At 40.1% G+C, this 16307-nt stretch overlaps 1 protein-coding gene across 1 annotated transcript in view; it reads right to left on the bottom strand.

Moving 5' to 3' along the window:
• Nucleotides 1-2821: 2821 nt before the first annotated feature.
• Nucleotides 2822-16307, bottom strand: part of LIPH (lipase H) — a 50644-nt gene continuing 37158 nt past the window's right edge. The window contains exons 8-10 of the mRNA XM_037839034.1: nt 16052-16163; nt 5351-5524; nt 2822-4231 (exon numbers count right to left, since the gene is read on the bottom strand). Coding sequence (XP_037694962.1) covers nt 4144-4231; nt 5351-5524; nt 16052-16163 — 374 coding nt within the window. The 3' untranslated portion in view covers nt 2822-4143. The remainder of the gene's footprint in view (nt 4232-5350; nt 5525-16051; nt 16164-16307) is intronic.

Below are 16307 nucleotides of genomic sequence, written 5' to 3'. Positions count from 1 at the left end.
ACCTTTGATAGAGCCCTTTCAGTAGATACAACCTGATTTCCCGCAGACCTATTACCAAACATCTGCCTGATCTGCTCCCTGGACTCCTGTTCTGATTGTTCGTGCTCACCTTGTCTGCTTGGGGAAGAAGTCCTGGACTGTGCTCCCCACCCCCAACCACTTCCACCCTGATCTCAGTCTCTACAACCCTCCTGGCACCAAACCCAACACCTACAGAGCCAACTAACCAGCCAACACATCTCCCGCAGGCTGCACAACCAGCACTGAATCCACTCATTTATGGCACTTGCCTATGCAGCCTGGCAGAAGGCAACAACAACCCCCTACTGGTGCACACACTGGACAGGGAAACAGGAAGGTGTCCATGGCTTAGAAAAGGGGGACTGAAGAAGAAGCAGAGGGCAAATTAGCCAGACTTCGCTATTGCTCTTTGTCAATAGTGCTCAACCTTCTCTTCTGGCTCAGTTGGACTTGCCCAGAGCAAATGAAAGGAGTAGCTCTGAGGACCGTATGATTTTGCTTCCCTACCCCATCTCAACCCTAACTGAAGGGAATAGGATGGACACCTAACCCAAGAAGAGGATCCAAGGGCTGGTTCTCTCCTGAGACTTTGGAATTGAGCCACCTAGTGGCTGAGTCAGTGAGTGGCTGAGGACCCAATGAAGCAGCCCTGTGGAGGGAGCTGAGCTGAGCTGAAGAGATTCATGGCAGAGCACTAAGGTTAATGAAGGTCCATGAACTCTTGTTGCTGAAGGCTCTAGGGCTGCCCCATCCCTGCCCTTCCTGAGTTCTGATGGCTCATCTCTTCTTGGGTTTCCATAAGTCTTCTCTCTATCCCTCAATAAGCTCTCTCATAAAGTTTGGGTTTCTGTTTCTGGAATGCAAAGTCTCCTTGGCTAAGATAGGGTTGTACAGGAATGAGAGCATAGGGCAGATGTCCAAGGGTAAGAAGTTCTAAGGTCAGGATTTTGGAAATAACAGTTACGTGTGTTGATGTCTGAATCAGAGTGGAGATAACTCCCTCAAGTCCCTAAGAGTCCCTAAGGATGAGGTCCATTCCATTGTGTTCAACAGGCATCAATTGAGCACCTGCTTCGTGCCCAGCATTGTACTAGCTGCTAGTGAGGCAAAGATAAGAAAACAGCACCTGCTGTTGTGGAGCACACAGACTTGTAATATAATATATTATAATATTATAATATAAACTATAATATGGTATAATAAAAACAGTAATGGAAGCATGTACAACATCGTTGGTGAAGGAGGTGGTGGAAGGAAGAACTGTGGAAAAGCATGAGAGAGGACTTTGAACCACGGCTTGGAGTTGTCCAGTAATGTGAGAGGGTCCTGGAGGGTTTTAGCAGTGGTGCTAAAATGGGAGGAGGGTAAAATCTCCAGGTTAGACATGGTTGCTGGGGAATGGTGTTGGGACTATCTAGAAGATGCAATAAGGAGTGGGGAAAAAAAGGGCCAACCTCTCTTTTTTTCCAGGAAGCCTAGGAAATGGGGAATTGACCTCCAGAGATGAATGAAGACATTAGGAATGAAGAAGTCTGGGGGAGACTCTTCCCAGCAAGGGAGAGAAGGTAGGTGCCCTCATGGAATTGGACTTGGGGGAGGGAGGATGTCTTTGTTTACAACCAAATGTGGTTCCACAGAGCTCAGAAGATACTGGAGACTTTCATTCAGTAAATATGTCTTATGTTCAGGACTGTCTGCTAGGCACCATACTAGGTGCACAGCCCCTGCCTCACAGAGCTGGCAGTCTAGTCAAGAAGACATACAAATTAATGAAATAGTCACAGAACTAAATGTAAAAGAAAATTACAACTTTAAAAAAAAGTGCTGTGTGGGGAAACAAGGTCCAAGAAGGCTCCCCTGAAGAGGCAAAGAATGAGGAGTAAACAGGTGAAGAGGAGATGGAAGAAGGTAGTAAAATTTAATTACATTTTGCATTTGGGATGCAGGGAGATGTACTGACCAAAAGAAGGGAGTAAAATCAAGGATAAGAAGACAGAGCCAAAAGCTTCAAGGGCCTTGGGGGAAAGATTCTGAAAAGACAGTGGCCACACCTGTAACTACCTTCATTTCTCCTGATCACTGTTATATGAAACTCACTTGATATTCATCTGCACTCAAGTGAACTAACTTCCTGCCTGCCTGCGTCCCTCCCTCCCTCCTTTCCTTCCTTCCTCTCCTCCCCTTCTTCTTCATCCTTGCTTTGTTTATTCTTTCATCCATCTATCCATCCACCCATTCCATAGAAATTTATCTGGGGGGCACAGTGAGCCAGGTACTATGACAAGAGGAACCAAGAGAAGATATTGAGAAAGACTCACTGGCCCAAGGAGTTTATCAGTTGATAATGATGCTATTCCTGGTATTTTCTTGCCATTGTTGTGACCCTCTGCTCAACAGGCAAAGGAAAGAGCAAAGAAATTACTGTTGTGCTAATCAAAATACAGGGCCAGTAAAATGCTAAAAAGAAATCAGGTCCTATCAGCACATTGATCTCTCTCTCCACAATTGCTGAGGAAACTCGGGAAGAAGGGGGGAAGGGTGATATGACGTCCAAGCGGGCAGGAGCATCGCTGAGCCTTATTCCATTCTGGGTTTGGTCATTCGCTGTAGACATCCCCTACTTATGTGAAATAGACTCTGTACTTAATACGTGGGTAAATCTATAAGAGGATGTGCCACACAAGAATGTATTACAGATTAAAATACTTTGTAACATAGAGTATATAAATTTTAATTACATACTGTTAAATGTATTAATATAAATTTAATAAGTATATTAATTTCTGTAAATTAAGGGCTGTTCTCACAGAAAGCAGTAGAGGAGTCACTCAGATGAGGAGATCCATGGCACTCAGGAATCTCAGGAACCATCCTGCAGTGGCCACAGCTGTGGGACGGATGAACGCGTTCCTCTGGCCTTGGCCCTCCAGGGCCTCTTGGCTCAGCTGCTCTTGTCATTCCAGTTGTACAGATCACACCTACTTCTGGGGAAGGCTGAGGCTTCCTGAAACTGGAGGCTTCAGATTCTCCGAGAGCAAGTTGGTCTATGCTTTGAATTCACATTAGCAAAGCAAATTACTCCACGACTTTCAAAAATGCTAATTACCTCCAACAGGTAGGATTACATATGGTACTTTTTTGTTTTGCATCTATACATTTTAAAAATTTCATTCAATAATCATGGATTACATTGGTAATAAGGAAAAATGTTTTTAAAGGATTTCTTAAAATGAGGTTTGCCTGTAAAGTGATTCTTTCTCCATCTTAAGTGAAAAATAAGCTCTGCTTTTTCTCTCCTGCCTCTCAGTCCTTTTTTTGTCACTCTTCTGTAAGGCTGCTCCACTGCTTCCTCTGCCCTTCCGCCCTCATCCACTTACTATCTAGTGCCAACAGCTGCCTCCTTTCCATCCCCACCATCCCCACCTCCTCGTGGCACCAGCACGACTTTAGAGAGGCAGGAAGCCAGGGGTGCAACTTTCTGGCCTTCCCAGAGCATGGCCTGGGAGAGAAGCTGGTGTTGATAAGGAGAAGCCTTCTCATTGCCTATTAGAAAAGCTATATCAAAATAAATAAAAGCATATTCACATTTATCAGACATTTCACAGATGCGGCACTCACGGGGTTTCAAAGAACCCTTCACAGACTCGCTTCTTGAACCCAACAGCTCTGGGAGGTAGGTCAGTTTCCTTTCTCTCCTGCATGCGGGACCTGGAGGAATTTGGCACAGGGAATGTGGAGTCGAGTCCAAAGTGTAGGCTCCAGCTAGTCCTTCCCTCTAAGACACCTGCCCCGCAGCTGCAGTGAGCAGAAGAGCCCCTGTGATGAGCAGCGGGATCGACAGACCAGAACAAACGAGGCCTCAGGATGTAGCTGAACAAAGCTCTGTGCCTTCAGGAGCCTGGCAATTTCTGACTTGCCCTAGTTAGTTGCTCCCTTCCCAGGATGATTTTATAATCACAAGGCCATTTGATGTTTTGTAATGTGACATCCATAGGACAGTAGTGAAAAAATCCTTGGCTTTCCTGTACTTTTTGTGCCGTAAGAAAAAAGTGAGGTGAAGCTTTGAAAAAGCCTGTCATCGTAGCTTCCTTGATGTTCCTGGTGTGCTGGTATTCTGACAAGTCACATTAGCAACTTTGGGCAAAGAATAGGTTGAAAGACTGTTTCCACATTTTCCTTCAGTACAAGATCATACCGACACAACTGGGGCCTGTGAAAATAAGAAAAAATATTCTTATCAATAAAATGATAAAAATACCACACTGTAGTAAATTGTATTATATCCTTAGGATAGAAAATTATTTAGCAATTATTTGTCATGATATAGGAAAATGCTTATGGTAAATAAGCAAAACAACAACAAAAAAGCAAGATTTAAACTTTTATTTACCTCACAACTTCAACTAAGTTTTTAAATAAAGTATAATAGAAAGAAGACTAGAAAGAACTAACCAAATACATACAGTGGTTGCCTCTGAAGAATATTATCGGTAATATTTAACACTTTCTATACCTTCCAGTTTTATAAAATGACATGTATTCTCTTGATAATCATGAAAAAAATAAGTCCCACAGTCTAGAGATGTAATGACTATCCTCTTAAAAGAAACTTGTATTATTAAATATTTTAGGGTATCCTAAACTTTCAAGAAAAACAAATTTCATAAACATAAAGTACTAACTCCTTACATCACTTCCTGACTCTGTTCATAGATTATAAACTGCATTGTCAAGTGGAATTTGTCACAAAACATACATACAACACAGCTCTGTACTTTTAACCACCCCCCCACACACATTATTTTTTCAGAACCATTTGAGAATTAAAATCCCACATTCTAGTAAACTGAATTATATCCTTAAGATAGAAAACTGTTTACCCCTTATTATTTAAGTGTTTATTTCCTAAGAACAAGGATCTTCTCAGTACAGTTATCAAATTTAATATATTTAACATTGATTCAGTTATTTTATACTATGTCAATGGAATAAAATATTTCAGTTTTTCTGTACTTTTTTTATACTAGCCTCTGTTTACCTAATAAAATGAGACTTTCTTTTGTACAACAAATTATCAACTTGTAAAAAGTGTGAGTAATTAGGGAGCAAGCAATAGCGACATTATTTTCTTGTATTACTGGGCCATTTATCTTTAAGCATATACAAGTATAATTTTCATAGATTACTGACTGGGCTACTTGTTTTTATAAAACCACTTCCTTTATAGTGATTGATGGAGTTCTGTTAAATTTTCAGGCCAAATAGGTTAGACAGTATCCAACAATATCTTTGAAAAACAGGAGCTTATCAAACCCTGCCTACTGCTCACCTCTCTGGATGGACTAGTGACCTTAACTTCATTCGGAGAATCCTGAGCTTGTACTTTGGGCCTGTTATAGCTCCTGTAGAGAACACCAAGGAAATTGCTGCCACTTTATCCAGATCTTGGTTAAATCTTGCAAGCAGACTCACTTGGTGGTATTTCTGAAATGTTGCAGGTTCACTGGAAAGAAGAAACAGTATTTAAAAATAGATATAAATTGCTAATGAAAAAACAATTTTGTAGTCCATAAATTGCTGATAGCAGGTAACCACTTGATCCATAGCCTCTGCTAGCCAACTTTCATGGGCAAAGTCCACTAGGTTCCAAAGGACTGCGATGAAGCTGCTAACCCCTGGATTGATGGAATGCTGTGACATTAGAGAGGCATGGTGTTACTGACTGCCTGCTAAATGCCAGATGGTGTCCCTGTCTCTTGACAAATCTCTACAATGCCCTGAAAAATACTGATTAGTGGGTATTATTATCCTCATTTACAGACAAGAAAACAGATGCTCACAGAGATCAAGTTCACCCAGGTCACTGGGTTTATATGTAGCAGTTCAGGGATTCTAATCCACTTCTGGCTGAATTCATGGTTATGGTCTTGCCATTAAACTGCATTGCTGTGTGCACATATATGTTTTCTGTACCCTGATACAGATTGGGGTAAATTTATTTACATCTTTTTAACCAAACTAGATATTAAATGAGAAGTTGTGCTTAGGTGTATATTCTTTCAGTTCTACCTCTTAAGATAACAAAGTCTCAGGTTCCAATACTTTTTCCAAGTGTATGGAGATGCTTTCTGTATTTGGAAACCCAAATTGTGCCCAAAGTGTATCCACTGGAGAGGTTCAGCTGCATCCATGTCTCTCTGGGTTGCTGGGAGAGGCCCATAAGGAATCAAGGAGCCCCCTTCTCCCCTCTTTTCTCCCCCAGGTTCAGGAACAGTAGGCTTGCTCTGGAAATAAATCCTTAGTTTGGAGGTGGGATGCCTACTGGAATCGTTTCTAAGTCCCATGAAGAGCAGAAGTGCTACAAGTAAAACTTATCTGAAGGGTTCCCAGATTTTGGATTCTAAATACCATTCTCCACCAGAAGGAACAAGAGCTCCCTGGAGAAATGGCTGGTTCCATTAGGGCAGGGAAAGTGCAAAATGATCTGGGAACATCTTGTTGTGTCGGAAAGTACGGGAGTATTCAAAGAATGATGGAGACATCAAAAGGATATAGGAGCCAGTTTGAAGGGTTCCCATTGGACAAATTTGGGACCATTTGAATGAATGAATGAATGAATGAATGAATGAACAAATTATAATAGCCCATTAATAAGATGAAAATCTGGGAGTCCACATTGATAAAAGTAAATAAATAAATGGGAGAACAGAGGTTTTCCTAAATGTAGAATTAGAAAAACCACCATTTGGCCACCAGTGTAGTAATGATGAACCACAAAATGTCAAAACTAGTTGGTAAAAGTTTGATGAGGAATGGAATATTTACATGGTCTCAAAGTACATCCCCACAAAATACTTATTAATTACAAAGGGGAGAAACTTGGCAGAAGCCACCTTAATCAGTTAACCACCAGTAATTAGAGAAATCAAAGTTACGAGCCTCCTGATGGGAGCACTGAGAAGAACACAGCATAACTTCTGTGATATTCCTGCCAAAGATACATAATTACTGAATCTGGTCATTAGGAAACAGCAGATAAACCCAAATTGAGCCACATTCTTAAAACAAACAAACAACAACAACAACAAAAAAAACAAAAACAACTGTAATCTCCAACATTGCCAAGGTCAAGAAAGTCAAAGAAAGACTGAAGAACTATTCCAGAGAAAAGAAGCCTAAAGAGATATGACAACCAAATGCAACCAGCACTAAACACTCTGAGACTGACTTATAATGACAGATACAATTAAAACGTTTTAAAATGCACTAAGGAAAAAATAAAGTTTACTGAGAAGCCAAAAAAATAAATAAGTGGAAGCAAAATTTCAAATACATAAGAGGAATATTTAAATCACATTTTGTCTGCCTTTTTTGACACTTGGTAACCTTGAGCTTCAATTTTCATGGCTTTGCCGTTCAGTGGGACAGGAAACAAAGTCTACGGGCCACTCAAATGCGCGGAGAAGCGGGGATTGGGATTGCAGGGGGAGTTGAATAGGACCTCGCTGCGGAAGGGTGAACTGAAAATGATTTCGATGTGAACACCCTCCGCCCTCCCCACATACACACACATACACCGCCTGGGGCGAGGAGGTAGGAGGGTCGCGGAAAAATTGCTGGCCCAAAATCTTGGCCCTGGCACTAAGAAACTGTAACGCAGGCTGCCCTTCATGTGGTTCAACAGCTCAAATTCGAACTACCCAGGGTCCGAAGAATCTCAGATTTAGAAATTAAAATGGTCCCAAACTCATCTTGTCCCCAGGAACCTGACAGAGGCAAATACAAATCCTCTCTGGAAAAATCCTACATTTACTCAACGCTCCAAAGAATTCCCGCACATAAAGAACAAAATAAATACATTTTAAAAATATAAAACAAAACAAAAATTGCTAGGTTCAGATTTTGTGGCCTGCGGTCGGAAAATGCAGTCGGCGCCCAAGACCGGGCGCTCCAGAATCCGCCCCGCGGTGGGAGCCGAGGCCCGGCCCCTCCAGTGCTCCTGCGGTGCAGCCGCCCGTGCGCCGCTCTCCGACGTGCTGCAGCTGCAGGGAGGAGCTACCTGGGCCTGAGCCAGGCCACGGCCGGGTGGGGTGTGCGGGCAGGAAGTCCCACAGACCCCAGTGAGAGGCAGGACTGAGCGTCGGGAGAGTCCCACGAACCCCGGTGACAGGCAGGACTGAGCGTCGGGAGAGTCCCACGAACCCCGGTGACAGGCAGGACTGAGCGTCTGGGGGCTTTGAACCGGCCTGGCGAACCTCCTAGCGGAGCTTGGGGCCCGGGACAGACCCCAAGTAACTCCTGCTCTGCGGCAGGGGACTTGGCAGCCATCTCTCCGCGACTCCCGGAACCCTGATGGGACTCGGATTGCTACCGCCGGAAGAAACATAGGGGAAAATGCAAAACAAGAAAGTATAAAACCTACCAAATAAGGCTCAGAATTGTCCAAGAGCCTACAAATATGTGCTTAAATGTAAAAAAAAAAAAAAAAAAAAAAAAATGATGTGTGGATTATTGCATGCAAGCAATGTACCTGCTGGCAAGTACTTGCCCACTCTCAACCAAGTGTTCACCGTGAGATTTCAAACTGCAGAAGACGTGATGGGAAAACATCAAGGATCAGGCAAAAAAAATGTAATGGCCCATGAAAGCAGAGTATAATGAAGTCTACATACTCCTGTTCTAGGGAAGGGGGAAATCGCTCACATGTGACCTGAGCAGCTTAGCTTCCTACAGGGTCCTCCAGAAGAAGATCCGGACTGTCACCCTGATGCTGCAGCCCAAGAGTCATTTGCTGTTTCAGTTAGACAACTGTGTGATGATGAGGAAAGTTCACACATTTTCTCTTTTCTCGGGGGACACTCAACCTGAACCCTCCTGTTCCAGTATCGAAATAACAGCCAATAAAAGCTACCAGGATAAAACCCCTCAGGAAAGTGATTTTTAAAAGATGTATAGCAATGGAATGATAGTAGAAATCAGTGACAGGAGTAAGTTTGGGAAATTTACAAACATATGGAAATTAAACAACACACTCCTAAATAACCAATGAGTCAAAGAATTCACAATGGAAATTAGAAACACTGAGATTAGCGAAAGAAAGAAAGAAAACATAATACATCTTATGAGAAGATAAAGCAATAGAGAGAAATCTTTAGCTGTAAACACCTGTATTAAAACAGAAGACCTCAAATCAATATAACCTAACTGTTTTGGTTTGCTAGAACTGCTGCTATGCAAAATACCAGAAATGGATTGGCTTTTATAAAGCAGGCTTATTAGTTTACAAATTTACAGTTCCAAGGCCACAAAAGTGTCCAAACTAAGGCATCAACAAGATGATACCTTCACAGAAGAAAGGCCTGGTCATTTGCTCCTGGGTTGTGTTTCAAAATGACTTTCTCCAAAATGTCTCTGCCCTTCTGTCTCTCTCAGTTTCTCCCAGCTCTCTGTGTGGTTCTCCTGAGGCATTTCTCTCGAAGCATCTGGTAGTCCTATCTTACCTTCTCTGAGGCAAACTCTGGGCTTAGCATCTCCAAACATCCTTCTGTCTGCATTACCAAGCATCTCAAAATGTCAGCATCTGTGTTGGCTCTTGAGCTCTCAAATACTCCAGTGGACAAATCAAGACCCACCTGGAATGGGCGGGGGCACATCTCCATGGAAATAATTTAATCGAAGTTCTCCCCCACAGTTAGGTGAGTCACATCTCCACGGAAACACTCAATCAAAAGGTTCCACCCAACAAGATTAGTTTAAAAGATCATGGCTCTTATGGGGTCCATAACAGTTTCAAACCAGCACATTCCACCCCCTGGACCCCAGAAAGACATGTTCTTTCCAAATGCAAAAATACATTCATTCCATCACAGTATAGATAAGTACAAAGTCTTAACAAAATCAGTTACAGGTGTGGTTTGTCCTCAGGCAACATTCTTCTCTGGCTGTGGACCTGTGAAACTTCAGAACAAGTTATCTGCTTCCAATATACAAAGGAGCAACAGTCATAGGATAAACGTTCCCATTGCCATAGGGAGAAATTGAAAAGAAAACAGGGTTCATGGGACCAAAACAGTTCCAAAAACCAGCAGGGCAAACTCCATTAGATTTAAAAGTTTGAGAGTCATTTATAGAATGACATTTTATCCTCGGGGCTTGAGAGAGCGGCAGTCCCACACTTTCCAAAGGCTCATGCAGCAGCCTTGCTCTCCAAATGCTGGGGTGATTGCTCCAACATATCCACACAATGGGGAGACCACCTTCTTCTCAGCCCCACCCTCCTTAGGCATCGGGATGCTACCCGGACTCTGCATCTCCAGGGCAAAGGCTCTACCCTCTGTGAACAGTGGGATGGTGGCCCAGCTCTCCCCAATCCCTGGGGAATGTGCTCCACCCTCTCTGAGGCCTGGGGTGGCAGCACTCTTCCTGAGCGTGGGAGAGAGGCCCACACTCTGCCTCCAGGGCAACTCACCCTTTCCAAGTGCATGGGTAGGTCAGCTCTCCTGGCCTGAGATTTCTTGGCTCTAGACCTTGACTTCCATGGTTCTGCCTTCTCTGAAGAAATTTTTCCTTCAATCTGTCCCTTTACTGTCCCTTTTAGTTCAGACTGGCAGTGGTTCCATTTATACAGATCTCGCAAAAATGTGTTGACTTGGCATGCAGTATACAGTGGTCAAAACCATCAGACAATAGGACTTTCCACAGATCCTTTCTGGATAACTCCATCTCCAACCCTGGCTTGTACTGAAATGGCTGGCTGGTTCCAGGTTTCGTTAAATCTTCACATGGAGCTGTAGCCTCCAGGGTTTCACTTTCTGGAAGCCCAGAGTTTTCCAGACCATCAATTTCTGGTTTCTTTGTACCCAAGAGTCCAGTTCTCAGCTTATTTCTCTCCTCTCGCATTTTACTATAAGCTGCAAGGAGAAGCCAGGCTGCTTTTTTGACATTTAGTTTGGAGATCTCCTCAGATAAGTATCCCAGCTCATTGCTTTCAAATTCTGCCTTCCATCTGACACTAGGACTCAATTTTGCCAAATTCTCTGCCCCTTTAAAATAAGGATCTCCTTTCTTCCAGTCTGTAACGACACATTCATCATTTCTGTTCAAGCCCTCATTGGAAGTGTCTTTAGAGTCCATATTTCTACCATCAGTCTCTTCAAAGCAGTCTAGACCTTTTCTATCAAGTTCCTCACAATTCTTTCAGAATCGTCCCCTTATCCATTTAAAAAGCTGTTCCAACATATCTGGTATTTGCAAACTCAGCAGCACCCCATGTCTCTGGTACCAAAATCTGTTTCAGTTTGCTTAAGCTGCCATTATGCAAAATACCAGAAATGGATTGGCTTTTATCAAGTGGGTTTATTTGGCTACAAATGCACAGTCCTAAGGCCATAAAGGTGTCCAAACTAAGGCATCAACAAGATGATACCTTCACAGAAGAAAGGCCTGGTCATTTGCTCCTGGGTTGTGTTTCAAAATGACTTTCTCCAAAATGTCTCTGGCTTTCTGTCTCTCTCAGTTTCTCTCAGCTCTCTGCGTGGTTCTCCTGAGGCATTTCTCTCGAAGCATCTGGTAGTCCTATCTTGCCTTCTCTGGGGCAAACTCTGGGCTTAGCATCTCCAAACATCCTTCTGTCTGCATTACCAAGCATCTCCAACCATCAGTGTCTGTGTTGGCTCTTGAGCTCTCTTAAGTACTCCAGTGAACTAATCCAGACCCACCTGGAATGGGTGGGGGCACATCTCTATGGAAATAGTTTAATCGAAGTTCTCATCCACAGTTGGGTAAGTCACATCTCCATGGAAACACTCAATCAAAAGGTTCCACCCAGCAAGATTAAATTAAAAGATCATAGTTCTTCTGGGGTCCATAATAGTATCAAACTGGCACACTAACCTTTTATCTTAAGAATAAAAAAAAGAAAAACTAAGCCCAAAGCAATCAGAATAAAGGAAATAATAAAAGCTAGAGCAGAAATAAATGAAATAGAGAATAGAAAAATAGAGAAAATCAACAAAACCAAATTCATTCTTAGAAATTATTAACAAAATCAACAAACCTTTAGCTAACTGATCAAGGGGAAAAGAGAAGGCTTCAATTACTAAAATGAGGATAAATGAGGGGATATCTTACAGAAATAAAAAGGATTATAAAAGAATACTATGGACAATTGTATGCCAACAAATTAGATAAACTAGATGAAATAAGCAAGTTTTTAGAAAGATACGAAATACTGAAATTGACTCAAGAAGAAATAAAAAATCAAAACCAAACTATAACAATAAAGAGATTGAATTAGTCATCAAAAAAAACTTGACCCCAAAAGCCCAGGCCCAGTTGGCTTCACAGGCAAATTCTACCAAATGTTTAAAGAAGAATTCACGCCACTCCTTCTCAAACTCTTGCAAAAAATACAAGAGGAGGAAATAGTTCCCAATTCATTCTATGAGACCAGTATTATCCTGATACCCACCAGGCAAAGATATCACAGGAAATAAAAACTAAAGATCAATATTCCTTACAAATAGATGCAAAATTCCTCAATAAAATGCTAGCAGACTTAATCCTGCAACAAATAAAAATGATTTTATGGCTTAACCAAGAGAGATTTATCCCAGAAAAGCACAGTGGATTTAATAAATAAAAATCAATTAATATAATATGCCATATCAATACAATAAAGGACAAATACCTTTCTGTTAATCATCCCAAAAGACACAGAAAAAGCATGTGACAAAATCCAACACCCTTCAATATAAAAACACTCAACCAACTAAAAATAGAAGGGGACTTCCTCAACCTGATAAAGATCATCTGCCAAAAACCCAACGTTAACATCATACTTAATAGTGAAAGACTGAATGCTTTCTTCCTAAGATCAGGAACAAGAAAAGATGTCTGCTATCACTCCTATTCAATGTTAACTGGAGATTCTAGCTAGGCCATGTAGGCAAGAAAAAGAAATGAAAGGTATCTGGATTGGAAAAGAAGAAATAAAATTATCTTTACTTGCAGATAATATGATCTTGTGTATTAAAAACCTCAAGGAATCCTCTAAAAATTATTAGAACTAATAAATGAGTTCCGCAAGGTTGCAGGTCAATATACAAAATCAGTTGTATTTCTATACACTATCAATGAGTAATACAAATATGACATTAAGAAAACAATTCCATTTACAATAGAGCAAAAAGAACATGTATTTAGAAATAAATTTAACAAACGTGCAAGACATATAGAAACTATGTAACATAGTTGAAAGAAAGTAATGAAGGCCTATATAAATGAAAGATTAAGTTCATGGATTGGAAGACTTAATATTTGTCAAGATGACAATACTCCCCAAATTCATCTACAAATTCAACACAATCCCTATCGGAATCCCAGCTACCTTTTTAAAACAGAAATTGACAAGTTGATCCTAAAATTCATATGGAAATGCAAAAGACCCAGGGAAAAAAAAAAAAAAGTTGGAAGATTTACACAAAGTTGGAAGATTTACACAAAGTTGGGATTTACACATCCCAATTTCAAAATTTACTACAAATCTACATTATTCAAGACAGTATGGTTCAGGCATAAGGATAGACATATAGAACAACGGAATAGAATTGAGAATCCAGAAATAAGCCCCTATATTTATGATCAGTTGATTTTCATCAAGATGCCAAAACAATTCATGAGGAAAGAATAGTCTTTCAGCAATTGGTGCCTGGAAAACTGGACATCCACAAGCAAAAAAATGGAGTATGACCTCTGACATCACACCACATATAAAAATTAACTCAAAATGAATCTCAAACCTAAATGTAAGATCTAAAACTAAAAACTCCTAGAAGAAAACAAACAGGTAAATCTTCATGACCTTGGATTAGGTGATGGTTTCTTAGATACAACACCAAAAGCACAAGCACCAAAGAAAAAAATAGATAAATTGAATTCATCAAAATTAAGAAGTTTTGTGCTATAAATGGTATCATTAAGAAAGTGAAGACAACCCACTATGAAACTATTCACAATTCATATAAAGGAACTGTATCCAGAATATATAAAGAACTCTTACAACTCAATAATAAAAAAGATAACCCAATTTAAAAACTGGGCAATAGATCAGAAAAGACATTTCTCCAAAAAAGATATACAAATTGCCAATAAGTACACAAAAGATGTTCAACTATCATTAATCATTAGGGAAATTCAAATAAAAACCAAGGTGAGATACCACTTCACACTCACTAGACTGGCTCTAATCAAAAAGATAGATAATAATAAGTGTTGGTGAGCAAGGGGAGAAATTAGAACCCTCATATATAGCTGATGAGAAAGTAAAATGGTACAGCACTTTGCGAAATCATTTAGCAGTTCCTCAAAATGTTAAACCAGAGTTACCATTTGACCCAGCAATTCCATTTCTTGGTAAAACCTAAGAAAAAAGAAAGCATATATCCACACAGAAACTTGTATATGTGTGTTCATAGCAGCATTATTCATAATAGTCAAAAAGTGGAAACAGCTCAAATGTCCATCAACTGATGGATCAATAAATAAAGTATTGTATAGCCATAAAATGGCATATTATTTGGTTAAAAAAAAAACAAAACAGGAATGAAGTACCAATACATGCTACATAATGGTTGAAGCTTGAAAACAATATGCTAAGCAAAAGAATCCAGACACAAAAGGTGACATATTGTATGATTCCATTTATATGAAATGCCCAGAATGAGCAAATCCATAGAGACAGAAAGTAGATTAATGGTTTCCAGGGACTGGGAGGAAAGAGGAATGGAAAATTATTACTAATGGGTATTGAGGTTTCTTTTTTGAGTTGATGAAAATGTTCTGGAATTAGTGACGATGATTGCACAATTTTGTGAATATATTAAAAACTACCAAATTGTACACTTTAAACAATCTTATCTTTTTTTCTTTCATTTTCTTCTTTCTTGTGTTGATTTGTACCATCCCAGGAGCCCTTGCCAGGTGCTCTTATGTACAGTGTAAGTCATTTTAAACAAATTATTTGGCCTCTCTGAGTCTCAGTTTCCTCTTATATATTATAGGGCTGATAATACTGTCTATAGGGATTTAGTGATAAATTGCATGAGCTGATGTGTGTTAAGTGCTTAATAATAGCCTTAAATGAAGGCTATTATTATCCAAGGATGCATTAAAAAGGTCATTTCCAAACAACCCACCCACCCTCCTCTATTCATCTACACAGTGAACCTATAGGTTATTGCCAGTTTCACATGACATTCTACTTAGCCCTTTATAGGGGTGAGGCCAGGAAACAACCCAACTGCCCAATAGAGAATAGGGTCCAGGAACTTCCTGGGTAAGTGAATAAGGTGAACTTCAAATTCCTTCTCTTAAAGATTTTTTTTTCCTTTTTCTTGATTAAAATTAAGAAATGAAATTTTGTTAATTAAATATTTTTAAATTAAAAAAATTCATTCATTATAGAAAATTGAAAAGTAAGTAGAAGCTGAAAAGAAAAACAGCTATATACACACCCAAGGGTATTTCTAATTTTTTATTATTGCAAATAACATTTTCCGAGTTTCAGAAACATATATATTTATTAATTATATAATTTATATATATATAAATATAGTATGAGCCCATAAAAGAAATGAAACGTGTAGGGGAATAGGTGTCTTTGAAGGTAGGATTGGGGGGGGAAGGGGCATGAATTTGAACTTTTATTTACATGCTCCTTTATTCTTTAAATCCTTTGCAAAAAACCTAGATGACTTTCGCAATTTAGTCAAAGGAAGTAAGGGAGGAACTGAGGAAGGGAAGAAGAGAAGGATCGAGTAAGGGAAGAACGGAGAGAAGGGAAGGAAAGAAAACCCTTAAAGAGCCTGGGAGATCAAGAGCCAGAGAAAGCAACCAAGCAATCTGTCCCTCATAGCTTTTTAGAACAAGGAAAAGTGTAAACTTATAAAGAAGAAAATTGATACATTTGGGATTCAGTTTCACTGAGCAAAAAGGGAAATGACAAACCGCAAACTATCCCAACCCAACTTACTGATCAATTTTGGATTCGGTGATGTTTCCAGCTTTGTCTTTCAATTTGATTGTAATGGACCCTCTTCTTACATTCTTATTCCAAGTTATAATATCCACAAGGTAATGATATACTAGAAAACAGGGAGAGGACATGGTAAGAAAGAGGTACTCCCAACTTCTTCCCTAAAGGGTCAGTGCCTAATAATTGAGTCTCTTTTTCTCTTCCTCTCTTATTTCTCTGCAAAGATCCAGGGCAGATTTTTCTAATATTCTCT

This window comes from Choloepus didactylus, chromosome 1, assembly GCF_015220235.1.
Source record: "Choloepus didactylus isolate mChoDid1 chromosome 1, mChoDid1.pri, whole genome shotgun sequence".
NCBI lineage: Eukaryota > Metazoa > Chordata > Mammalia > Pilosa > Megalonychidae > Choloepus > Choloepus didactylus.
Note: the sequence above shows the minus strand (reverse complement) of the source record. Positions and strands in the feature narration are given on the sequence as shown.